This window comes from Pan troglodytes, chromosome 7, assembly GCF_028858775.2.
Source record: "Pan troglodytes isolate AG18354 chromosome 7, NHGRI_mPanTro3-v2.0_pri, whole genome shotgun sequence".
NCBI lineage: Eukaryota > Metazoa > Chordata > Mammalia > Primates > Hominidae > Pan > Pan troglodytes.
Genome location: NC_072405.2, coordinates 9,016,063 through 9,043,602, shown reverse-complemented (window position 1 = coordinate 9,043,602; position 27,540 = coordinate 9,016,063). Strand labels below are relative to the sequence as shown.

At 48.3% G+C, this 27,540-nt stretch overlaps 1 protein-coding gene across 3 annotated transcripts in view; it reads right to left on the bottom strand.

The window, feature by feature from the left end:
- Nucleotides 1–27,540, bottom strand: part of MYOM2 (myomesin 2) — a 131,671-nt gene that overhangs the window by 47,117 nt on the left and 57,014 nt on the right. For all 3 annotated transcript variants that reach the window (XM_063816856.1, XM_024344984.3, XM_054656508.2), the window contains 9 exons: nucleotides 26,843–26,984; nucleotides 24,192–24,391; nucleotides 23,513–23,566; nucleotides 14,067–14,194; nucleotides 9,616–9,799; nucleotides 7,285–7,459; nucleotides 5,715–5,836; nucleotides 3,361–3,548; nucleotides 845–971 (listed from right to left, as the gene is read on the bottom strand). In XM_063816856.1, coding sequence (XP_063672926.1) covers nucleotides 845–971; nucleotides 3,361–3,548; nucleotides 5,715–5,836; nucleotides 7,285–7,459; nucleotides 9,616–9,799; nucleotides 14,067–14,194; nucleotides 23,513–23,566; nucleotides 24,192–24,391; nucleotides 26,843–26,984 — 1,320 coding nt within the window. The remainder of the gene's footprint in view (nucleotides 1–844; nucleotides 972–3,360; nucleotides 3,549–5,714; nucleotides 5,837–7,284; nucleotides 7,460–9,615; nucleotides 9,800–14,066; nucleotides 14,195–23,512; nucleotides 23,567–24,191; nucleotides 24,392–26,842; nucleotides 26,985–27,540) is intronic.

Here is a 27,540-nt window from a genome sequence, read left to right as displayed (position 1 = left end):
TTCTCAAAGTATGAGCATATTATCTATTGCACTTGATTCCTGATAGGTTAGAGACAAAGAAATCAACGTCTGGTACTTGAGAACTTGTGAAAACAGAGAGAAAATGTTAGCAGGGCATGGTGACATGAACCTGTGGTCCCAGCTACTCATAAGGCTGAGGCAGGAAGATGGCTTGAGCCCACGAGTTCAAGACCAGCCTGGGCAACAAAGAGAGACCTCATCTCAAAACAAAAAACCAGTAGAGTGGGAGCTAAATAAATGCAGGTCTGCAACAATGATGCCTTTTAGAAGCGGAAGCCCCGAGATCCCCAGATGGCCTGAGAGGACAGCAGGAGCTAACCCACGAATGAGAACCCTGTCGTGCCTCCCCCGAGATCTCCAGATGGCCTGAGAGGACAGCAGGAGCTAATCCACGAATGAGAACCCTGTCACGCCTCCCATCTGGGGCGCAGGCTCACACCTTCTCCTCCACCTGTGACCCTCTCTGCCTGCTCCTTTGGGGTAGGTGACCTGGGCCAAATCCGTGTCATAGGTCAGGGGATGCATGGGAAGCTGTCCCTCTCCCCACAGTCTGGGTCCTCCTGTGCTCCCTCCCACCTCACCCTCAGGGCCTCCTACTCTGCCCTCATCACTGGCCTCTGGACCACACACAGCCCAAACTAGATGCTGGGTCTGCCTGATTCACAGCCCTGCACGGCGCCTGGCGCACGGTGGCTCTGCGGCTGCGGGTGTAAGAGGAACAGACACGCTGCGAAGGCTGGCGAGTCCAGAGCCGCAGCCACAGAGGCCCCTTCCCAGCCAGCCTGTGCGCTGGAACGCGGGTGTCCTGGGGGCAGCGACTCACCGGGCTCCGGCATGGTCCAGGCCTCACACTTGAAGTGCTCACTGGGATCCGAGGGCTCCCCGATGCCGGCCAGGTTGACGGCGGCGATTTTGAACTCGTAGAGTGAGCCTTCCGTCAAGCTGTCCACCTATTCAGATTTTGTTTAAATTAATACATGAGATAAAGGATGCCTTACAGCCCACTGAAGGGGAGGACTTGTTACAACTGGCTTGTGAAATAAAATATGAGAGGAAGGAACCTTGTCGGGAAATTGGACCAAATATTTCAGGAAGGCACTATATGTGGCCGACGAGCTGCAGCCGCATGAAACCTTACGTGTCCTTCACTCAATCCCCAAAGGCTCCTGCGGGGGTTGGGGACAGGTGATATCCCAGCGGCAGGTAAGGAAACTGAGGCCCAGAAAGGCGACGGTTGCCCAGGGCCAACTCAAGGGCAGAGGCCTGGAGGAAACAGGCACTCAGGCCACGCACTGTCCCCTGAGCGGGCCCTGCCCTGGACCCAAGGGGGGTCACCCTGGAGACGGAGCCCACCACGTCCCCCATACTTGGACTCTGCAGGACAAGAGCCCCCGGGCTGCCCAGGTCCCTGGGGTGCTGCAGTCCGGGGCCACCCACAGGGTCCTCGGGGACGCTGCCTGGCTGGGGATCAAAGCACTAGGGAGGCCTTTGGCCAACACTACGAGCCTCGATTCCGCAGGGCTAGTGGGACAAAAACGCTATCTGGGTAAACACTGTCTGAAAAAATAGCTTCCAAAGTAAGATATCTGAGGATAAACGGCTTCAGTTTATCCTCCTCACTGGACTAGCTGTGAAGCATTCAGAAAGTAAGCAGGTGCTTTTCTCAGGAATCTCGGACCGAGTAAAGAACTGTTGTGCTGAGCGAGATGACCCACGGACAAAAGGACAGGACAGACACTGTGTGATCTCGGTCAGATGTGGAATCTGAAACAGTAGCACTCACAAACACAGGGAGCTGAGGGGTGGGTGCCGGGTCGGGGAGGCGCTGGACAGAGGGACAAAGTTCCAGCAGCAACAGGAGGGGTGAGTTCTGGTGCTTCCTGCACAGCACAGTGATGATTTAGCCCATAATAATGTGTTGTAGACGTATTTCAAAAAAATTTTTTCAATAGATTTTAGGACGGGCACAGTGACTCACGCCTGTAATCCCCGCACTTTGGGAGGCTGAAGCGGGCAGATCACCTGAAGTCAGGAGTTCCAGACCAACCTGGGCAACATGGTGAAACCCTGTCTCTACTGAAATAATACAAAAATTAGCCGGGCGTGGTGGTGGGCGCCTGTAATCCCAGCTACTCAGGAGGCTAAGGCAGGAGAATTGCTTGAACCCAGAAGGCGGAGCTTGCAGTGAGCCGACATCGTGCCACTGCACTCCAGCCTGGGTCACAGAGTGAGACTCTGTCTCGAAAAATAAATAAATAGATAAATAAATAGATTTTAATGTTCTCACCGCAAAAAATTGTAAGTACTGGGAGGCAATGGAGATGTTAATTGGCTTGATTTAATCATTCCATAATGCAAACATATATTAAAATATCACATTGTACCCCATACGTACAATTATTATTTGTCAATTAAAAATAAAATAATTTTTAAGTTGAGAACATTTAGACATTGTAAGGGGTCAGAACAGAGGTTGAACGTGGGCAAAATATCAATAATGTCACAGCAAACTAGAAAGTTGCCTATATATCATCATATGGGTATAAAATATTAAAATATATTATAAAGAGATAGATGTATAAGGCAGAATTTTCTAGTAGACAAAGATTAGATCTTCTAAGGCCTTACACCCTCCAAAAAAGAAAACTGTCCTGTTGGAGTGTAAGTGACTCCCCTGGGGTCTGTGGCTCCCCACGGTCGGGACGGGAGCTGCAGTGTGAGATGAGGGTCATTCATCTATGCTCAGATGAGGGGTCAAGGGCCGGACAGGGAAACAGAGCAATGGCTGCCAAGGGGGTGTCTGGATCTGATCCCAGATCTCTGAGCTCCAAGTTGATGTCCTTGCCACTCTCTGCACCTGAGCACCAGGGGCACTGAGGCAAGGGACTCTCTGGGAGGCTTGAAATACAACAATGTCTCAGGGAAGTGGTGGGTGACAAGCAGAGAGCCAACGTTACTCTCTTCCTAAACAGACATTCAGCGTGACCCTCCCCTCAGGCACACACGTGAGACTCCGTCCCTGCCCTCAAGGCCTCAGAGCCTAGAACAAGGGACATTACCACCGGTACTGGGACCACATGCTGGTCACACCAGAGGTGATGGACTCATTGTCAGACCCACTCCATCACTGAGCTCCCTTCTTCACTGTTTCTCAGAAAGAAAAAGAATATGATTCCTAGGATCTTTTTAGCTCCAAAACTTCATGATCTCATGATGCTATTTTTTAATCCATTTTTGTGTCTGTATCAAATTATCTAATGTCATCAAACGCAGAAACATTGCCGAAAATGTAAAGAACCACCCAGGCAAAAATAGACGAAGAAATAAAAACCAACTGACCGTTAGGATTGTCGGTTTGCTGGGTGAGGAATTGACCTCGTGCCAGTTTTTATGGTGAACTTCACGCTTGTCCAGGTAGTAGCCCAGGATGGGCGAGCCACCGCTGAATTTCGGGACCTTCCAGCCGAGGGTCATGGAGTGGCCGTCACAGTTGAGGAGCGTAATCCCATAAGGATGGGACGGGACGGCTGCAAGGAAGCACAGCCAGGGAGTTACCGAGGGCCTCAGCTGGGGGCTTTGTCCCCGGGGCAGCCAGCTCCAGTGTGGCAGAGGGAGGAGGAAGCAACGTGGAGACGGGCCTGAACACTGCGCCCTCTGATCCCTCTCAACCCACACTTAACCACCTTGGTCTTTACACCTCTTTAAAGGGGATGAGTACAAAAATAAACAAAAATTTATCTCATATATATGTATTGCTATTTCTAAGTGTATCTACTAAGGCTTCCATAGGATGAACGGTTTAAATCTGGTATGAACATTTGACACAGCAGAAGATGTTCTGTCTTCTCGGTCCCTTGAAAGAAGCTTGGAGAAGGAGCTTTCACCTTTACAACCATAAGGAATAACTATTCTGCATCTGTGGCCAGAGATGACAGATACGATTCCAGTTTGTTTTAATTTCCTGCACAGTTACAGGAACTTCAGGTTCCTTCAAATGAGTGTGAATCCGTGTTTCCCTGTTTGAGCAGGGCATTTGAAAGGGACCACCTTCTCCTAACAGGTCGAGAACGGATGGGCCTGAGTCTGCTTGCCCCAGCTCTGAGTCACCTCGATGTGGCCATCCTCTGTTACCTGAGACACAAGTGACTAGAATTAAGTGATTCTTATCGTAGAATAAAAACAGGCCAAGTGCGGTGGCTCATGCCTGTAGTCCCAGCACTTTCGGAGACCGAGGCAGGAGGATTGCTTAAGCTCCTGAATTTGAGATCAGCCTGGGCAACATGGTAAAACCCCATCTCTACAAAAAATCAAAAAATTAGCTGGGCATGGTGATGCTGCCTGTGGTCCTAGCTAATCAGGAGGCTGAGGCATGAGGATCACTTGAGCCCAAGAGCTCAAGGCTGCAGGGAGCTGTGATCACACGACTGCACCCCAGCCTGAGCAACAGAGCGAGACTCTATGTCGAAAAAAAAAAAAAAGAAACTGGTTTTCCTTAAGTAGGAATGACATTAAAAAGAAAATGGGAATGTTTGAAAGTCCCTCCTGGAAAAAACTGAGAGGAGATTAATCTTAAAACAAAAGAGTCAGCGCTATTGTACCTAGCTAGATGTTATCAGATTTGACATTCCTTGGAAATGCAACAGCAGTATCATTAGAAGATAAATTTTAATTTCTGAAAATGTTGCAAATTTAGTCGAAGATGAAAAATCATCAACGAGCCACATAGTTCCCTCTGAAGTGGGAAGAGAATCCTGGGAATCCAAGTGTGTCCCATGCGGCATTTGTGTTTCAAAATGTTTCTGAGTATGCGCACTGACTTCCTGAGGTGCATTTCATGAGAAAACAGAAAGCCACGAGGCTGCAGCCCAGCTTGATACAGCAACTGTTCTAGGGACGGTCCCTGAGATTTAGGATCCCAGTTGTCTCGTTTGATCAAAATAATAAAAACTGTTAAACACCACTATTTACCAACAAAGTCACAAAGTTACATAAACGTGACATTCTCTGAAGTGACTACAGTTCCTTGAACTGAGAACAGCTAAAAAGGTCATTGATGTTGCTGTATTTTAGCACATATTTTGAAAAGAGAAATGTATCCCCTACAGCATATATATATTTTTGAGACGGAGTCTTGCTCTGTCCCCCCAGGCTGGAGTACAGTGGCACGATCTTGGCTCACTGCAACCTCCGCCTCCCAGATTAGGTGACTCTCCTGCCTCAGCCTACCGAGTAGCTGGGACTACAGGCGCCCGCCACCATGCCAGGCTGATTTTTGTATTTTCAGTAGAGACGGGGTTTCACCTTGTTGGCCAGGATGGTCTCAATCTCTTGACCTCATGATCCAGCCACCTTGGCCTCCAAAAGTGCTGGGATTACAGGCATGAGCCACTGCGCCAGCCTACAGCATATATTTTAACATGAGTACAGGTATTTGGCAACACATGTAACCTCTAACAATGTTTTCTATTTTTAATTTGCGTTTTATTAGTGTATTATCATTTCTCCCTCTCACACTGTCATTTCCAAGACAAGCAGCCAACCGACAGGCTTCAAAGAAACTCATGTTCTCTGTTCAAGAATTTAGTCCCCTCTTCCCCTTCAATAACATTCCAAATGGCATCACAAATGTTTATTCCTGCAGAAATGACAGTGTATGGGAGCAATCGGCACACAACAGCCTGTGAGTGACTTACTGAGTGCGGCCTGCACTTTTATGACGTCTGATTCCTGGGAATTTTCACTCATCCCCACAGCATTGACTGCCTTGACTCGGAAGATGTACTGCTCTCCCGTGGTTAAGCCGTGCACCACGAACCTGAGAAACACAGGGATCAGGGTCAGAACTGCCAGGCTCCACTTTTTCTCTCCTGCAGCAGAAGCAAAAATCACCCTGAACGCGCCATAAAAAATTTTTATGGATAACATACATCCTTCATTTTCAATTCTAGTTAATTAGCTCAACATTTAGAGTCCGACAGTAAGGTCACAGCACCTAATTATAGCAGGAGCTGACTACACGTGGTGCCAAAGCCACTTGTTCTGTGAGTTCACGTTTGCTTTTGTACTTTCTGGGCCTCCTCTGGATCAGAGGTCTATTATCCAACAGTACGCCATTCCTTATCTAAAAGAACCCGTGTATGTAAAACTTAATGAGCAGTAATCACACTGCAGTGGTTACAGGCCAAGACTTGGAAGTCAGATGGACTAGGCTCGAATACTGGGGCTTTGAAACCTCACAGATTTTATGGCCTTAATCAACCTCCTTAACCCCTGTAAGACTTTGTTTTTCTATTTGTAAGATGGGGATGATAATTCCCACCCCACAGCACTATTGCAGGCACTACATGGAAAACTCTAGGTGGACAACTTAGCACAGATGCTTTGTGTATGATAGATATTCAGTCCGTGTAAGCAATTATTATTTATCATATATAGTCAATAAATATTCACTAACCATTTCCCTGTACTGGAATCATGTTTTAAGTTTCTTATTCTGATCGATCTTTTTGCATTTGCTGTGGGCTGTGAAGAACATCTAATTGTTATTCTTTTCAATGACATCTCTTCCTGTTAGCCACCACTTTTTACAGTGTATTTTTTTCAGATTTTAAAAGGAGAAATGGCTGAGCCATAATTGATCATCTATCCACAAGGGTGGTTCTGACAGCTGCCGACATTTTCCTAAGACGCGTATCGCAGAGAAGCCTAATAACCTCAGACGTCCCTGCACACTCAGCAGGCAGCAGGAGCAAGTCTCTCCAAAGGCAGGGTCACTGGCTTTTCCCTGCAAAGCAACCAGCATCCCCCGAGGCTGCCCCCACCACAAGCGAAGAGTCAGCGCCCGGTGGGGTCTCCATCAGGTGCTGGAGAATAGAACTACCAGGCACGTGAACAAAGCAACTTTCAAGTTCAAAAAAATCAATACGAAAAAAATAAAACGACTTTCACATCGTAGTCACTATTTTTAACTCTGCTATTCAAAGAAAAGGCCTAAGTGCTAATTATGTCAGGGGAAAAAAAACAGGTTCTGGAACTCTCCTTTCATCCATAAATAAATCGTTTCGGTCGAGATGAGCAAGTGCAGTAACTAGCTCATCCAAGTGGTCAAACTTTAAAATTCTACAGCCGTTGTGTGTGGCTAAGACAGACTCATTTACGCAGAAGCCTTGCGGCCATGGTACTCCCTGTGCCGGGGCCACAGAGACCTCAACGGTCTTGCTACTCCTGCAAGGCTGACTCCAGGGCTAGGGAGGGAGGCTGCACCTGTTGTATCCGATGGGCTTGTGGTTGCAGGGCTCCCAGAGGTTGGTTCCGGCCACACAGCAGTCCACGTAGTAACCCAGCAGGTCCTCCTCGTGCTTGGGTCGGTCCCACTGCACCACGACCGACGTCTTGGTGTTTCGGGAAGCAAGAACTCGACCCGGAGCAGAAGGGACAACTTTTCGTAGGAGACAAAAGGAGTGGTGAAACGACATCAGAGCTTTGGAAGCTACAGCAGAGATCTTCCGGCCCTTTTCACAGGGAACTGGACAGCCAGACTGGGGGCTTTGGAAGAGATTCAGACAAGGGGTCCGGGAGTAGGAGAGGAGCCCCGGGCCGACCACCCGAGGGCCACTGGGAGGTGCTGGTCTCTCTGATCTCTTCCCAAGCTCCACACAACTCCTAGAGACACAGGATGACATCCATCCTGAATCCTCCTGTCCCCCATCAGAGCTGTTTAAAAGACTCTCTGTTGGCAGCAGGGATGAGGCTACCTGGGTAACAACTATTTTTTGGACTGGAAATTAACCAATTTTAAGAAAGTAACACTCAATTTTATCAGATCTGTTGAAATCTCCCAGGGGCACTCAAAATTCGATCATGACCTAACCATCAGATCCTGTCATCTGGTGCCAGGCCCCACTAGTGGACTGCAGACTGAGGTCAGGTAAGGCCTTGGGGCCACCTGTGTCCTCCGTGCCGGCCACCTGGGCCACACACCCCACAGTGTGTCTCAATGATGGACACTGTCATTTTTCATATGTGTCATAAAGCACAAGAAGGCTGGGCCTTGCTGAAAGACAGCTGGTCTTGTCAAGCCTGTAGTTCTGGGTATGAGTTCTAAGAGCTTCAGTTAAAACCAGAGCCAGATAGAAACTTGAGGATGCCCTGGAGGCAGCCGGCCTCGTGACCTTGTTCATTTCCGTATCTGGCTCTCTCAGGAAACACAATAGAGAGAGGGAGGGTGGAGGGCACCCAGGCACTCAGAACTGCGTTCCTGACACCAATGTGCCTCCCGTGAAGGCTTCTGGGGATTTCCGGGGTGCCTCCGCTTACATGCTAGTTAATTGCCATCCATGAAGGAGTTATGACTCCAGGGATTGCAATTCAAAATTTCTGTAATTTGTATTTGAAACCTTCCAAGAGGGACCTTCAAGCCAGATGGGCAAGAAACTCTAGCGCCTGGCTGGGCACCCTGGCTCACACCTGGAATCCCAACATTTTGAGAGGCCAAGGTGGGAGGATTCCTTGAGTTCAGGAGTTCGAGACTGGCCTGTGCAATATGGTGAAACTCTATCTCTACAAAACAAAAAATTTTTTTAAAAAGCATTAATTAAAAAAAGACAACAATACAAAAGCCTAGTGCACTTAAAATTTGAATTACTTTAAAAGTGACCATTGCAGAGAAAAGGGAACACTTAAACACCGTTGGTGGGAATGTAAATTAGTTCAACTATTGTGGAAAGTAGTGTCATGATTCCTCAAAGAGCTAAAAAAAAAAAAAAAAAAGAACTATCATTCAACCTAGCAATCCCAGTACTGCGTATATACCCAGAGGAATATAAATCACTCTACCATAAAGACATATGGATGCGAATGTTCATTGCAGCACTATTCACACAATAGCCAAGACATGGAATCAACCCAAATGCCTGTCAATGGCATTGGATAGAGAAAATGCAGTACATATATACCATGGAATACTATGCAGCCATAAAAAAGAACAAGACCACGTCCTTTGCAGGAATATGAGTGAAGCTGGAGGCCATTATCCTTAGCAAACTAATGCAGGAACAGAAAACCAAAGACCAAATGTTCTCACTCATAAGTGGGAGCTAAATGATGAGAACACATGGACACATAGATGGAAATACACACTGGGGACTATCAGAGGGTCTAGGGTGGGAGGAGGGAGAGGAGCAGGCAAAGTCACTAATGGCTACTAGGCCTGGTACCTGGGTGACGAAATAATCTTTACAACAAACCCCCATGACACAAGTTTACCTATGTAAGAAGCCTACACATGGACCCCTGAACCTAAAATAAAAGTTTTTTTAAAAGTTTAAATAAAACAATAAAAGTGACCGTTTCCTAAACATATTTTTCAACTCACTTACTGGTTTCATGAAAAGAAGATGGAGCTTTGGAGAAATGTCAAGAACCAAGCAAAACATGGCAGAGAGCTCTTAATCTCTCGTAAAGTGAAGTTTTAAGTCAACTTGAACTTCAACTCGTTTATAACATTAATGTCTTTATTCACACAATTTAAGGCTATTTGGTGTCACCCCACTCTTAGCCCATCCTGACTTGGGGCCACCCAGTGTGACAGCTCACCGGTCACGTCCTGGGCCTGAATGGGGGACGTGATCTCCGAAGGCTCGCTCAGGCCATGCCGGTTTGCAGACAGCACTCGGAACACGTATGACTTCCCTTCCATGAGGTCAAACACGGCATATCTCGGGGATCTCACAGCCGTCTGGGCGTTGACTCTCTGCCAGCTGCCGCTCCCCACCACGGACTACAAAGAGAAACAGAAACAAGACTGGCAGTGAAAACCGCGAGGTCCCCAGAGGCGTGTGGAGTAGGAAGAAAAGCTCTGTTCTCGCTAACCCAGGTCCACCAGGCGCGCCCGCTGCGTCTCGCACACAAAGGACGGTCATGCATCTTTTTCGAGTTTTATGAAACATGATGCCAATTTGGAGAAGGAAGTCACAAATTACCCAAAGTTGATCAGTTTACTAATAAATTTTTTTACATTAAAATAAATAATTAAACCACAGAAAACATAAGGGAATCAATACATAGGTAGTAGTTTTAGCAAAATAGAATTAACCTGCAAATAATGAAAGATAATGTAGAAGTATATTCATAAAATTCTGTCATAACTCAGTGGTTCACATTTCATTTTAAAATTATTACCATATTGCAGCTACTTGCAGTAGTGATTAAATGACAGCAATCTAAATGGCTGTCAATACGGTCAGACACATGACGATATGTTCATAGATTAAAAACCTCATGGCCACTTATTGTATAAAGATCTTTAGTCTAATAAGAGGAATTGTGCTATTTTGTGAAATGTAATACAGAATGCAAATTGTATGATACAACAAGGACATTAAAATCTATGGAGAAAAAGACTATAAATATATGAACCACACGTTAATATATCTATTTTATATGGTGGAATTATTGCTCGTTTTAATTGCATTCCATGTAACTTCTCTGTCTTTCCCAAATTTTATATACTGCTTGTTTAATTTTTATCTTTTGTAATTACTTTAAAAACCTTGATTACATGTTTCATTTTATTTTTTCACAGAGAGATAAAACGCCTTTTTTGAAAGTAGTTTTGTGGTAGTAAAAGTTGGATATACACTGACCCTGGTAATCCTGCTGAAAATTTCAGATAGCAACCCACACTTCTAGAAATCAGACTCATATTTGAAGGAGTTTTCTCTCATTTTGCTGAAAATGAAAAGCCGCTATTTTGAATCTGCCCCGGGCGTTTGTGGTGGGAGCCCCCAGGGCATCATGGGCCTGAGGCCGTCGCGACCCCAAGCAACCGCAGTCCAGGTGTCTATAGGAGAGCTTCCTCTCCTACATCAGAACGTGGGTCCACAAAGGGAAGGCTTATCCACTGCTGGGGGAATGTCATTAGCTCAGTCACTGTGGAAAGCAGTTTAGAGACTTCTCAAAGAACTTAAAGCGGAACTACCATTCCATTCAGCAATCTCATTACTGGGTATATGCCCAAAGGAAAATAAATCATTCTACCAGAAGATGCATGCACTTGTATGTTCATCGCAGCACTGTTCTCAACAGTAAAGACATGGACTCAACCCTGCAATGGTGGACCGCAGAGAGAAAATGTGGTGCCTCCACACCATGGAATACTACACAGCCATAAAGAGGAAAGAAATCATGTCCTGTGCAGCCATATGGGTGCAGCTGGAGGCTGTTATCCTAAGTGAATTGACACAGGAACAGAAAACCAAATACTGCATGTTCTCACTTATAAGTGGGAGCTAAACACTGGGTACACACGCACACGAAGCTGGCAATGATAGACACTGAGGCCTACCAGACAGGGCAAGGGCTGAAAAACCACCTATGGGGTGCTGTGCTCACTACCTGGGTGATGAGATCAACTGTACCTCGAAATCAGTATCACACAACATACCCCTGTCAGAACTTGCACAGGTACTCCCTGAAGCTAAAATAAAAGTTGAAATTACATTTTCTTAAAAATGTGTGCTTGCTGCAAAGGCTTAAGAATGACACAATAGACTCTGGGGACTGGGGGCAAAGAGTGGGAGGGAGGCAAGGGATAAAAGACAACAAATATGGTGCAGCGTATACTGCTTGGGTGATGGATGCACCAAAATCTCTCAAATCACCACTGAAGAGCTTACTCATGTAACCAAATACCCCCTGTACCCAATAACTAATGGAAAAATAAAATAATAAAAATTACAAAAAAAAAAGTGTGCCTGCCATGTCATCAATACTGACAGCAGGTAGTTCTGCCCACACACTGGCTCCATGGTAGAGTCCTCTCTCTAAAAATGTGTTTGCAGGACAGGTGTTGTGGCTTGCCTGGCCTGTAAACACACTAAAGTGTCTGTAATCCCAGCACTTTGGGAGGCTGAGGCAGGAAGATTGCTTGTGCCAGGAATTTGAGACCAGCCTGGGCAACATGGCGAAACCTCGTCTCTACAAAAAAAATTTAAAAATCGCTGGGTGTGGTGGCACACACCTGTGGTCCCAGCTACTCTGAGTGTTAGGGGCCTGGGGCAGAAGGACTGCTGGAGCCCAGGAGGTGGAGACTGCAGTGAGCCATGACTGTGCCAGTGCACTCTAGCCTGAGTGACAAAATGAGACCTGGTCTCAAAAATAAAAACAAAAAAGTGTTTGCAAACTTGGTGTTTCTGGTATTGGTGGAAGATGAGGGGAATGAGGGGCCTGAGGAAATACCTTCCACCCTAGGAGACCCCACAGAGGGACTGACCACTTGTATTTTCGTAACGCAAATAACTATATTTTGTCACCCAGAATTAATGATGTAATGCTTTACCCTGAAATATTTCTAGTTTCTACCCCCCAGATAGCATACATTGCAAATAAGCAGAGAACGCCAGAGGGTCCTCCTCCATGCTGGAGTCTAAAGTATGGTTCATTTCCATTCCTGTTTCCGCCATGCTGCATTGAGTGGTGCTAGATGCGATTATTGTATTAGGTGGCGTAAGCTTCTATATGTTATATTCTCTGTCACGTGCATACTACATATTGTATTACAAATTATATATAAATTTTGTATCGCAAAATCCTAGTTACAGCCTTTGTAGGACATTGGAGTCTTATCCAACTATGGCCTACAACCCAACAGGGGGTCGTCACCAAGTCAGATTAGTGGGTCACAACCTGTGCCTTTAATGTCACCAGACAGGGTAAAAAGAGAATGTGTGCTGGGTGAGGTTATCATTTGTGAAATTCTGTAGGTTACATACATATACGTGATTGCAGAACTGCAATATACAACGTCTTTTGTATTTCTTTGTATGCATTCAGGAAAAAAAAAAAGCCTTCTATTGGATATCTGGCGATTCTAACCCTTCTGCGTCTTGTGTGCATTTCCTCTACACGATTGCCACCCAGTGGCCATACGGCTTGTGCACAAGCATGGCCAGCGAGGAATCTGGAATCCCCAGCATGTAGGCGCCTGGAATGTTGCAGCAGGAAGGAGACGGTAGAACCCTCAAGCTCAGTCCTCCACACGGCAGTGAAGAACGCGGGCGCCCAGAGAGGGAAGCGACTCCGTGCTCACACCGAGGGGCAACGCCCAGCTAGGACGCAACCCAGCCCCCTGGTGCCAATTTCCGCCCCTGCTGCCGTGTGACCACAGCCCTAACCTCATTTTCCCCAGCAACGGTGCAGGGTCTGGACCCACTGATGAACTAGTAGGTCATCTTTAAAACAGAGCAAACACGACAGTGTGGGGCCACGCAGAGATCACGACAGTGGGGGGCCACACAGAGATCATGACAGTGTGGGGCCACGTGGAGATCACGACAGTAGGGGGCCACGCAGAGATCACGACAGTGGGAGGCCACGCAGAGATCACGACAGCACGGGGCCACGCGGAGATCACGACAGTGGGGTGCCAGAGATCATGACAGTGGGGCCACGCAAAGATCACAACAGTGGGGGGCCACACAGAGATCACGACAGTGGGGCCACGCAGAGATCACAACAGTGGGGGGCCACGCAGAGATCACGACAGTGTGGGGCCACGCAGAGATCACGACAGTGGGGCCACGCAGAGATCACGACAGTGGGGCCACGTGGAGATCATGACAGTGGGGGGCCACGCAGAGATCACAACAGTGTGGGGCCACACAGAGATCACGACAGTGTGGGGCCACGCAGAGATCACAACAGTGGGGCCACGTGGAGATCACGACAGTGGGGGGCCACGCAGAGATCACAACAGTGGGGGGCCACGCAGAGATCACGACAGTGGGGGGCCACGTGGAGATCACGACAGTGGGGGGCCACGCAGAGATCACAACAGTGGGGGGCCACGTGGAGATCACGACAGTGGGGCCACGTGGAGATCATGACAGTGGGGGGCCACGCAGCGATCACAACAGTGGGGGGCCACGCAGAGATCACGACAGTGGGGGGCCACGCGGAGATCACGACAGTGGGGGGCCACACAGAGATCATGACAGTGGGGGGCCATGCATAGATCTGCTTTTCCAGGACACGGGCCCAGAGTTTACCTTCTCAATGAAGTACATGAGCGGGTCCTTGCCACGGGGAGTGGGTGGCTCCCAGCTGAGGACGACATAGTTTCTGCTGATCTCAGAAGCGTGCACACCGGTGGGAGGCCCTGGAACCTGGGCGTCACCTGGAGGAATAATAAACTCGGTGAGTGCTGAAGGACCCCCGTCAGCCTCGCTGCAGCCCACCTCGGGGCACTGGAGGACTCTGCCACGTGGGTGTTGAACTTGTTTTGTTTCTATTTGGGGAAAGCAAACAAACCCCAAAGATGCTTCCTTGGAACCAGAGGATAAGGCACCAATAAAGATCAGCCAGTTAGTTTTGCTTCCAATACAGATAAAAGCCTGTTCATAGGAAAGGAATCTCATCCGAAAGTCTTCCAGAGATTCTGTTGGAAGAGGGGGAAGGATTTACCAGAAGAAACCAGGCATTGCACCCGAAATGGAGCTCTGACTGTGTTGGGAATCTGTGCAGAGAACATATTCACCGTCTGTCTTCTGAAATACAGAAGCACCGCGGATCGAGGCGGCCCCACCTCTAAGGATCCCCTCTGGGTTCTTTCTTTACACCGTGTGCCCTCAGAGCACTTAAATGACACATCTACTTCTAAAACACCTTGCCTGCTCCTCCCTCAGAAGCTCAGTACCATATTCACAGGCACTGTATTCTATGTCTGCATGTTTGAATTCTGGAGTGATGTTGATAAGCCTTTTGCAAATAACTTATGCTAGAATATTTGCAGTCAGAGATGCTCCATATGCCTCTCTTCCGACATACATCTTTTTTAAATATACTATGAGGTGTGGGGATTTCTGTTTGAATTTATAGGAGATTTTCATAAGGAGTGGAGGTGGAGGTTTTTCCAGATCCACAGTTATTGAAATTGTGATAAAAAATATTATGAACCTTCAGTTAGATTAGCACATGATTAAAACGGTCTGAAACCTCCCCGGGACATCTCTGAGCCATTCTCAAAATCCAGTTGCTCCCTCAGGACTCTGTGGCAGGCCAGGAACTGAACATGGAAATAGTACAAAGCAAGACTGGGTTTCGTTTCCTGAGCCCTGTTGCACAGCACATTACAGGTCAGAGGCAACGCAGGCTGAGCTGAGCTCATTCTGGTAAGGTGCTGAATTTCACACAAGGAGTCAGTGTGTCTCCAGAAAATGCAGAGGGTAACTGGGGTGGGGGACACCCCACAGGCCTGCTCTCCACCCGTGCACCGTGTCCACACCTCGAGACCCACAGAAAAAAACATTCCAGAGAGAAGATGCAGAAAACTCATCTTTCTGTAACACTTGCCGAAATTCCAAAACGGAATCCTGGTTTATTTCAGAGGTGCTGATGAGGGAAGCAAACCAAGGGGACAGAAGGAACAAGGCAATGAACAGAAGCAGCAAGCAGGTGTGAGCTGCTGACAGCAGCATCTCGTTCACACTTTCGGAACTGTCTTGCTGCCTTTGCCCCTGCACGTAGCAAAAGGCCCCGAGAAAGTGGAGTGAGAGACAGTTCCTTTGATGACAAGGTGAGAAGGAAGAACACAGCTTTGTCAGCAGGGGATCCCCGGCTGGGGCAAGACATCTGAGTTATTCTTCACATCTTCATCAGCCTGGGCAATGTGATCACACAAGCCTTGTGGATTTGCAGATGCTCCAACCATGGAGAGAGGAGAAAAGGGTTCAAAAGGGTCCCTCGAGACAGGGAGAGGGAAGCACAGGTGTGGGCATGAGTGATGACCCTGCCCTGAGAGGGGAGCCGAGGGAAAACAAATGAACGTTAAGCACACATGAGACACCACTAGGCACAAGTAAGATACTGCTAAGCACACGCGAGACACCGCTAAGCACACGCGAGATGCCGCTAAGCACATGTGAGATGCTGCTAGTCACACATGAGATGCCATTAGACATATGCGAGATGCTGCTAAGCACATGCGAGATGCTGCTAGTCACACATGAGATGCCATTAGACATATGCGAGATGCTGCTAAGCACATGCGAGATGCTGCTAAGCACATGTGAGATGCTGCTAGTCACACATGAGATGCCATTAGACATATGCGAGATGCTGCTAAGCACATGCGAGATGCTGCTAGTCACACATGAGATGCCATTAGACATATGCGAGATGCTGCTAAGCACACGTGAGATGCCGCTAAGCACATGTGAGATGCTGCTAGTCACACATGAGATGCCATTAGACATATGCGAGATGCTGCTAAGCACATGCGAGATGCCGCTAAGCACATGTGAGATGCTGCTAGTCACACATGAGATGCCATTAGACATATGCGAGATGCTGCTAAGCACATGCGAGATGCCGCTAAGCACATGTGAGATGCTGCTAGTCACACATGAGATGCCATTAGACATATGCGAGATGCTGCTAAGCACATGCGAGATGCCGCTAAGCACATGTGAGATGCTGCTAGTCACACATGAGATGCCATTAGACATATGCGAGATGGTGCTAAGCACATGCGAGATGCCGCTAAGCACATGTGAGATGCTGCTAGTCACACATGAGATGCCATTAGACATATGCGAGATGCTGCTAAGCACACGTGAGATGCCGCTAAGCACACACAAGATACCGCTAAGCACAAGTGAGATACCGCTAAGCACATGTGAGATGCTGCTAAGCACATGTGAGATGCTGCTAGTCACACATGAGATGCCATCAGACATATGCGAGATGCTAAGCATATGCGAGATGCCACTAAGCACACATGAGACACCACTAAGCACACGTGAGATGCCATTAGACATATGCGAGATGCTGCTAAGCACACATGAGACACCACTAAGCACACGTGAGATGCCACTAAGCACACGTGAGATGCCGCTAAGCACACATGAGACACCACTAAGCACACGTGAGATGCCATTAGACATATGCGAGATGCTGCTAAGCACACGTGAGATGCCGCTAAGCACACACAAGATACCGCTAAGCACACGTGAGACACCATTAAGCACACGTGAGATGCCGCTAAGCAAAGGCTAGACACTGGCCAACGGTTCTACCCCCAGGGCACTGATGCTGCCCTCACTGCTGCTTCAGCCCTGAAGGCTCCCCAGCCCTGTTCCAATGGGCCAAGTCAATACTAAATGAACCAGTGAGAGATATATAAACTTACACGCTTTTTGTATTATTATATGTTATATGCATTATTAATATATAATATATATGATTGTTTTAAAATGCTTTCACATTCAACATCTTATTTTGGGTTCTGTTCATGTGTGGAGGAAGATACTATTGGTTTCCTGGACTTAAAAATCCAGAAATTGATCTCATAAAAACATATCACTTTCCTAAGATCGCACAGCTACTGGGTGGCTGAATTGGGGTCCGGGCTTAGGTCTTCTGGTTCCAACTTCTGTATTTTGTTCCCTCATCCACCTAAGGAAACTACAACCTCCCCAGGAGATTTTTCTCTAAGTAAATGAAACACCGAGTTTATTTTAGGTTTGACAGAATTGAAGGGTCCTGCAGAGCACAGAGCAAATGACTGAGCATGTGGGCTGCAAATGCCCTGGCCCAGGACAGCACAGCCAACGCTTGCATACATAATTAGGAGAGAATAACACGGTAGAACAGTACAGTAAAAACGCTCTCATTATATTCTGTGAGAGTCTATTCTGGCCTTTCCAAAAATACAGTGTCCATTTTTCAACGGAGCAATTCAACAAATACTGGGCAAGTTGGGTTGATGGTAAGGAAAGCGCATGGATAGCCGTTTAAATGTGTGAAGGAAGACATTGCCCAAGACTAAAATGATGAGAAAAACTCGGCAAAAAGTCAAAAATAGCAGAGGAGCCATTTTTAGCCAGCAACGGTAATGAGTTTCTGTTTCATTAAAACAAGGGGCATTTACCAAGTATTTTCTAGCTAAAGCAATGGTAAAAGAAAAAAAATCAGCTGAAGAAAAAAGACACAGGTAGAAAAGGGAACCTCCTAATAGCAAATTCTTGAACCCCGAAATGGTTCGCTTCGAAACATTATAGATCTCTTTCTTTGGCTAAAGATTTTTTTAAGTTAGAGGACACATTCCTTGTTTAAAATGGCTGAGGTGAACAGATAAACTTTCCAAAACCCCATATCAACACAGCAGAATTTCAATTTCATACCCAGTTTATTTCTGATCATGGAAATTGCCTGTTCAGTACACATAAAGCGTCACGTCAGAGAACTGAAGCCGGGGAGGCTGAGCCTCAGGCAGTGTCCACGTCCCGTCAAGAAATTTTCCGTCTAAGAGTCTCACCCTCAGCCTCCCATAACCCACCGCATAAACACAGACTTGGAAAAGTCCCCTGAGGATGAATAAATCCTGCCACATTCACAACCGCCTCCAACGGAGGAGGACACAGGCCCAGTCAGCCAGAAACCTGCCTTGCTGAAAGCAAGGAAAACATGAGACCGTGGAAAATAGCATCTGTGTCTCTACTCCAGCGGGAAATGAGAGCTACTGTGTCTGGACGCCAAACTTCCACTTTATCAACTGGCAAACCAAGCCTCAGGACACGCGCTCTTTCTTCATTTGACACGTCATGAACAGTGGGCTTCGTGTATCCCACCACAATCACGTCTCACTAGAAAGACAGACTCTCTCTCCAAAAAGGCAGGGCTTCTGCCCTGGGGAAGGTTCATTCCATTACATGATTTCCCTTCCCCAGTGCTCTTCTCAATGGCCTTTACAGAAGGCAAATTTCATCACAGATACGTGACTTTTATAAAGCAAGTTACACCTTCTCACCGTGGGTCATTTTTGCCAGGCTGGATTCCTACACATCCACTCAGTGTGGTCCGGGCTGCCCACCTTCTCCCTGATCCGTCTGCTCGTAAGGAGTGAGAAGAGGGACTGCCTGTTCCTCCCACGTGGCAGAACCAAACCTCATTCCGCACGGGCTGGGCTGCCTGTTCCTCCTGCAGGCCAGAACCAAACCTCATTCTGCAGGGGCTGGGCTGCCTGTTCCTCCCACGTGCCAGAACCAAACCTCATTCTGTACGGGCTGGGCGGCCTGTTCCTCCCGCAGGCCAGAATCAAACCTCATCTGCACGGGCTGGGCTGCCTGTTCCTCCTGCAGGCCAGAACCAACCTCATTCTACACGGGCTGGGCGGCCTGTTCCTCCCGCAGGCCAGAACCATCCTCATTCTACACGGGCTGGACTGCCTGTTCCTCCCGCAGATCAGAACCAAACCTCATTCTACACGGGCTGGGCTGCCTGTTCCTCCCACGTGCCAGAATCAACCTCATTCTGCACGGGGTGGGCTGCCTGTTCCTCCCACGTGCCAGAACCAAACCTCATTCCGCACGGGCTGGGCTGCCTGTTCCTCCCGCAGATCAGAACCAAACCTCATTCTACACGGGCTGGGCTGCCAGTTCCTCCCACGTGCCAGAATCAACCTCATTCTGCACGGGGTGGGCTGCCTGTTCCTCCCACGTGCCAGAACCAAACCTCATTCCGCACGGGCTGGGCGGCCTGTTCCTCCCGCAGATCAGAACCAAATCTCATTCTACACGGGCTGGGCTGCCTGTTCCTCCCACGTGCCAGAACCAAACCTCATTCTGCACGGGCTGGGCGGCCTGTTCCTCCCACGTGCCAGAACCAAACCTCATTCTGCGCGGGCTGGGCTGCCTGTTCCTCCCACGTGCCAGAACCAAACCTCATTCTGCATGGGCTGGGCTGCCTGTTCCTCCCGCAGGCCAGAACCAACCTCATTCTGCACGGGCTGGGCTGCCTGTTCCTCCCGCAGATCAGAACCAAACCTCATTCTACATGGGCTGGGCTGCCTGTTCCTCCCGCAGGCCAGAACCAACCTCATTCTGCACGGGCTGGGCTGCCTGTTCCTCCCGCAGATCAGAACCAAACCTCATTCTACACGGGCTGGGCGGCCTGTTCCTCCCACGTGCCAGAATCAACCTCATTCTGCACGGGGTGGGCTGCCTGTTCCTCCCACGTGCCAGAACCAAACCTCATTCTACACGGGCTGGGCTGCCTGTTCCTCCCACGTGCCAGAATCAACCTCATTCTGCACGGGCTGGGCGGCCTGTTCCTCCCACGTGCCAGAACCAAACCTCATTCTGCACGGGCTAGGCGGCCTGTTCCTCCCGCAGGCCAGAACCAACCTCATTCTGCTTGGGCTGGGCGGCCTGTTCCTCCCACGTGCCAGAACCAAACCTCATTCTGCACGGGCTGGGCTGCCTGTTCCTCCCGCAGATGAGAACCAAATCTCATTCTACACGGGCTGGGCTGCCTGTTCCTCCCACGTGCCAGAACCAAACCTCATTCTGCATGGGCTGGGCTGCCTGTTCCTCCCGCAGATGAGAACCAAATCTCATTCTACACGGGCTGGGCTGCCTGTTCCTCCCACGTGCCAGAACCAAACCTCATTCTGCATGGGCTGGGCTGCCTGTTCCTCCCGCAGGCCAGAACCAACCTCATTCTGCACGGGCTGGGCTGCCTGTTCCTCCCACGTGCCAGAACCAAACCTCATTCTGCGTGGGCTGGGCGGCCTGTTCCTCCCACGTGCCAGAACCAAACCTCATTCCGCACGGGCTGGGCTGCCTGTTCCTCCCGCAGATCAGAACCAAACCTCATTCTACACGGGCTGGGCTGCCAGTTCCTCCCACGTGCCAGAATCAACCTCATTCTGCACGGGGTGGGCTGCCTGTTCCTCCCACGTGCCAGAACCAAACCTCATTCCGCACGGGCTGGGCTGCCTGTTCCTCCCGCAGGCCAGAATCAACCTCATTCTACACGGGCTGGACTGCCTGTTCCTCCCGCAGATCAGAACCAAACCTCATTCTACACGGGCTGGGCTGCCAGTTCCTCCCACGTGCCAGAATCAACCTCATTCTGCACGGGGTGGGCTGCCTGTTCCTCCCACGTGCCAGAACCAAACCTCATTCCGCACGGGCTGGGCTGCCTGTTCCTCCCGCAGATCAGAACCAAACCTCATTCCACACGGGCTGGGCTGCCAGTTCCTCCCACGTGCCAGAATCAACCTCATTCTGCACGGGGTGGGCTGCCTGTTCCTCCCACGTGCCAGAACCAAACCTCATTCTGCTTGGGCTGGGCGGCCTGTTCCTCCCACGTGGCAGAACCAAACCTCATTCCGCACGGGCTGGGCGGCCTGTTCCTCCCGCAGATCAGAACCAAATCTCATTCTACACGGGCTGGGCTGCCTGTTCCTCCCACGTGCCAGAACCAAACCTCATTCTGCACGGGCTGGGCGGCCTGTTCCTCCCACGTGCCAGAACCAAACCTCATTCTGCGCGGGCTGGGCTGCCTGTTCCTCCCACGTGCCAGAACCAAACCTCATTCTGCACGGGCTGGGCTGCCTGTTCCTCCCGCAGGCCAGAACCAACCTCATTCTGCACGGGCTGGGCTGCCTGTTCCTCCCGCAGATCAGAACCAAACCTCATTCTACATGGGCTGGGCTGCCTGTTCCTCCCGCAGGCCAGAACCAACCTCATTCTGCACGGGCTGGGCTGCCTGTTCCTCCCGCAGATCAGAACCAAACCTCATTCTACACGGGCTGGGCGGCCTGTTCCTCCCACGTGCCAGAATCAACCTCATTCTGCACGGGGTGGGCTGCCTGTTCCTCCCACGTGCCAGAACCAAACCTCATTCTACACGGGCTGGGCTGCCTGTTCCTCCCACGTGCCAGAATCAACCTCATTCTGCACGGGCTGGGCGGCCTGTTCCTCCCACGTGCCAGAACCAAACCTCATTCTGCACGGGCTGGGCGGCCTGTTCCTCCCGCAGGCCAGAACCAACCTCATTCTGCTTGGGCTGGGCGGCCTGTTCCTCCCACGTGCCAGAACCAAACCTCATTCTGCACGGGCTGGGCTGCCTGTTCCTCCCGCAGATGAGAACCAAATCTCATTCTACACGGGCTGGGCTGCCTGTTCCTCCCACGTGCCAGAACCAAACCTCATTCTGCATGGGCTGGGCTGCCTGTTCCTCCCGCAGATGAGAACCAAATCTCATTCTACACGGGCTGGGCTGCCTGTTCCTCCCACGTGCCAGAACCAAACCTCATTCTGCATGGGCTGGGCTGCCTGTTCCTCCCGCAGGCCAGAACCAACCTCATTCTGCACGGGCTGGGCTGCCTGTTCCTCCCGCAGATCAGAACCAAACCTCATTCTGCGCGGGCTGGGCGGCCTGTTCCTCCCACGTGCCAGAACCAAACCTCATTCTGCACGGGCTGGGCTGCCTGTTCCTCCCGCAGGCCAGAACCAAACCTCATTCTACACAGGCTGGTCGGCCTCAAGCACGCCTTCTCTTCTAACAGAATTTGGAGCCATTTTTCAGTCATTCAAATATCCATGTTTTAATCATCCAAAAAATGGGGAGGGTTTATCATGCATGACACAGAACACCAGGCTGAGTCAAAAAGCCAGATGCCCAGGAGACTGCAAGAAGTTGCCCTCCTCAAATCCCTCACTTTCATTCCTTATGTATTGAGTGTCCTTCCTGAGTTCTAGGTCCTTCTGGAGCCGAGGATTTGACTAAGGCTTAAAGGTTACCTTGGCTTGACCATAACTCTTAACGGTCTTCTTTTGGGAGTTTATGTCCCTCATGGGACACATTGGGACATACGTTTGTTTTGAGATCCTAGAGAAAAATCTTCATGTGGCAGAACATGCAATGTGTGGATACTAGTTAGGGATCTATCTGCTTCAGATGTAGAAAACCAACCCAGAAAACGCTTTTGAGTCTGCAGCTCTAGGAGAGAGAACACGGCTGTGATTTTAGCGAGCAGCTCAAAATCACCTCTCCCTAGCCAGTGGCTCCACACTGATTTGAAATCTTTCTTTTTATGTTTTCACCCATGGCACTCTACGAACTCTAAGTCCAATTAAAACCTTTTGACTTCTAGTTAATAATGTTGGATTCTCCTTAACACGTCATTCTTTCTAAAGCTCTCTAAAAGGAATATCAGGAAGAAGAAATATCCACAAAATCAAATATACATAAGGACCAAGAACATCACTTGGCAGGAAAGACTCAATCCATTTCAGTTAAAATGTCAGGAATAACATTTTTGCTTAGAAAATGTAAAATGAAATCGATTTCACAATGCAACCTGTGAGAAAGGATCTTACATCACCCAGGAACCAAGTCTTAGCCTTAGTTTGCTTTCTTCTCTACAAGTCCCTGAAAGAACGCCTTTGTAAACCCCAAATGAAAGGTGAGTCTAAGAGTCACCACTCCTTCACCCTTTCTCCCACCCTCTCACTCTGTCTTGCTTGATTTTTTCTTTTTTTTTAACTTCTATGGACACTGGGCTTGCAGGCCTGACCTGCGGTTTTCATTTTTCCATGCAGAGGCCGTGCCCAGTAGGGGGCGTTCTCTGTCCATCTCTCCCATCTCTAATTACAACTCCAAATCCCCAGGGGCTGAGCAGCTGGGGTGATGAGGAGCTACTTACCTTCAAGGTCATCCTGATAAATGGCAATCTCCTTCTCTCCCTCCAAGTGAACGGCTGCGGAGAGAAAGGTTGACACTCGATTTGACATGCGAAGTTTTCCCCAAAAGCCCGTTTTCCCTCATTCTGTGCCAGCTCTGCATCTCCTCCGCATTAGGACTACAACCTGTGAGTCCTCTGGGGGCATCAGAGCTGATTCTGGAAGTGTCCTGGTAACAGTTAGCACTTCTCAGCTCTTGGTGGTGGATGCAAAGGACCATGTGGGTAAGGAAAATATAGTGGCTCGCTTACAACCATAACGAAGGGCCCAGTCCCATTAAGGAATCTGTGTCATGCAAAATTAAAACTCAGAATAGGATGGCCTTCTAAGTGTCATTATGTGTTGAAATTATATCACCAATGGAATAAAAAAAGGTCTAATTCTGAGCCAATTTAACTGGATGCTAGCAAAGAGCTTTCTGGAGGAAAGGCACATTCATCTTAGAGCGTACGTCAGCCCGTTTTCATTCCTGCAGTGATGTTGGTGGAGATGTCGGACAACGGTGAAACAGCCTGTGCTATGCTCTGCACACAGGGCATTCTCAGGGCTCACATCGAGTTGGGAGGGAAAGAGAGAACAAATCACACACAAAACAGCCAAAGCTTCCTGGGCACAGTGGATACTTAGGCGTGAGCAGCTTACCTTGTAACCTTCTGAGGTCCAAGGGGTCAAGTGCAGCCACCGCATCAGAGACCCTGGAGGGTCGGCTGATGCCCGCACTGTTCACTGCCCTCACTCGGAATATGTAAGACCTTCCTTCAAAAAGCCCTGTGACCGGGTATTTGCAGATTTTCACCGGTGCATCATTGCACTGCACCCAATTATTCGTTCCTACTTCACATCTTCAAGTTAAAAAAAGAAAAACAACAGAGAATAGCAAATGTGGCAACCTACTAAATATATATAGGTATATACATATATGCACACACTGATTATAACAGGACAATATCTCACGCCAGTAAAATCTTTGCTGCTAAAATATTGACTTGTATAGATAAACTTTAAAAGACAGAGCTATTTAGAAAATGCAATATATATATATTATATGTAATATCTATTATATATGTAATATATGTCCATGAATCTTAATAATTTATAGCTGAAGATCAATTTCTGTCATCAAACACATTTAGGCAAAAATCTCCTCAAAAAGTTATTTTAGACATATCCTGAACAGTTATTTTTCCGACTTATGTGACATAGTCACAGCACCCCTAAGCTGCAGCTTGGCCCGTCTGAGGCCCAGGCTGGGGAAACAGGCTCAGCCCCCTCTGCCTCCAGCTCCCGTCCCACTCTGTGAGACCAAGGGCCCAGGTCCCTGGGAAAGCTGGCTTACAGTCTCCTGGAATAACGTTAGGACATTTCTTTCTAGAATGCCTCTTATGTGGAATTTAGAAGTCTTTTGAAAATATTAAATTCCTGACCAGAAACCTGGAACTATAGGAAAGATTAACCTCTGTTTTTCACAGGTTGAAAAATGTAAGAAAAAAACTTTCACATTAAATCCCCAGGAGAAAAGAGCTAGTTCAGAAAATCAGTGTTGGGAGGGAGCACTTCAACCCCAGAGTGGTGCCTTCATCTGGGAAAGAACGAGCTCTCCCCCTAAGTATCCAGCACTTTTAATGAAAGCTGTCTGATCCACATGTCATGGGCTGTTTTAGCCAAAGAGAATGACAAGGTCAAAACCAAAAGTCTGATGGGGAAACCTGCAACTTCAGGCAACAGCTGGCAAGTCGTAAGCCCAAAGGAAGGGCAGAGGAGGAGCTGCACCCCCCACTTCCAAATGCACCCTCATTCCCAAAGTGTTCCGTTGCTTTGAATTTCATGTTTGCGCTTTTTGTAATGAGGGGAGGAGCGTGGATTGTTAACTGAGACAGTGCAGGAAATGGTTTTTGTCAACATGGCGGGAAAACTTATCAGCTGTCCCAGGAGAAAAGAAGATCATTTTGAGGGTTTGTTTTTCTTGCTGTAGTTGCTTAATTCAAGGTAAGCCCCGAACAGCACTCCCTGCAGAACTGTCTCTAGCATATCAAAATATTAGTTTGATGGCACATGTCTCAGCCAAACAAGTAGTTTTGTTGGAAGAGAAAAGAGAATTTAACCAGCATAAACAAACAAACGAAAGCCAATTCCCTCATTTTTTCCTAAGATAATCACCTTATTTTTCTGTTTAATATACATATAAAATTTTGCATTTCTACCCGGAACCATCCTTTGTGTTTTTTTTTCTTTTGTTTTTTTGTTTTTTGTTTTGGTTTTTTTTTTTGATGGTGGAGTCTCACTGTGTTGCCAGGCTGGAGTCCAGTGGCGCAATCTTGGCTCACTGCAACCACCGCCTCCCTGGTTCAAGAGATGCTCCTGCCTCAGCCTCCCAAGAAGCTGGGATTATAAGCACATGCCAGCACACCCAGCTAATTTTTGTATTTTTAGTAGAGACAGGGTTTCACCATGCTGGCCAGCATGCTCTTGATCTCCTGAACTTGTAATCCGCCCGCGTTGGCCTCCCAAAGTGCTGGGATTACAGGCGTGAGCCACCGTGCCCAGCCAGAACCATCCTCTTATACTCTCTGTCTAATTTCTAAATTCATTTTCTTCAACGATAATTTACTCCAAGAACTGGAATTTGTATTTAGGGCATAAATTACTTATCCAGTAAACCCACTGGCTCTGTGCAGTACACTTCCCAGGCTCCAAGCGCTGTCCCCAGTACGGGAAGTCAAAGAATTCATACTCCACTGGCTCCAACGATGACCTAAATGTAAGTTATCAACTCAAACACAAACTCCAGTATTTCGAAGCTCAAGATTTTTCACTTGGAAACAAGAAGAACACCTTATTCCTCAGTAGAGAAAAGGAAAGAACTTTGTTAGAAATGAGCTGGCATTCTTCGCAGCACTTTGTCTCTCAGGAGGGAAGGACAGTTCCAAACTTTAATTCTGCTAAAGCCAGGGCCCTCTCCAGTACGGGGCACAGCCCGGACCTCAGCGGAACCACAGCGCGGGGCTCAGAGTGAGCCTGAAGACGTTGGTGGGATTGGTTACTGGGTGTGCAACAGGCAAACGAGGCTCCACTTTCAACAAAAAGAAACCCAGTGTGGTTATGCTGGGCTCAGCCTACTTGGCCGTATTTACCAATTACCTAAATAGGAACTTACACAACCAATTAGCCATGTACCTAGAGCCAATCAAAAAATGGGAATGTCAACCTGCGTTGAGAAAGATTTATCAATATGTTGTCCATGGTAAGATTCCGTGCAGAACGTTCCCATCCCCGGGAGAATGCAAGACGCTCACCGGTCCACAAAATAGCCCATGACGGGGCTCTCGGTGGTGGTGTTGGGCGGCTTCCAGGTCACGATGACGTAGTCCCGGTTGGCGTCGTGGCACTGCAAGTCCATGGGTGCACCGGGGGCCCCTGTGACCAGCGGGTCAGCATCTTGGGGCAGGGAGAGAAAAGGCACACGCCTGTCATTTAAAGGCTGGGGCCACTGCAAAGCCTGTTTACAGCTCCTCCAAGCTCCGATTCTATCCCCTTGATTTGACCACTGTTTAATTCTCATGTTCAAAGTACTAGAATATTTCTTACTCTGGTGGGTTGGTGACAAGAAATATAAAATTATTTATGAATTTAAAAGCTTCAAAACATAGAATCCTTGATAAAAGACTGAGTCTACAATTTTTCGTCATTAGATCCTGAATTACAGGTCATCTTCTCTGGGTCCTGCTATGTTGCATAACGGCACGTTGGCAAAAATGTGCGGATGAAACAGTGACAATAATCTGCCATTTCTAACACCTGAGAAATATCACCTGAGATACTCTTCTATTTCAAAATCCTTAGGAAATTGGGCGATTTACTCTTTTCGCCAACTTTGAGCAAACGTTTGGGACAATATTGTGTCATTCGTTTCTCAGTCTATTGATGACCCTAATGCAATTAGGTTTAATTACAGCTGCATGAAAACCAACAGAGCAACGTAGAAAGTTAATAC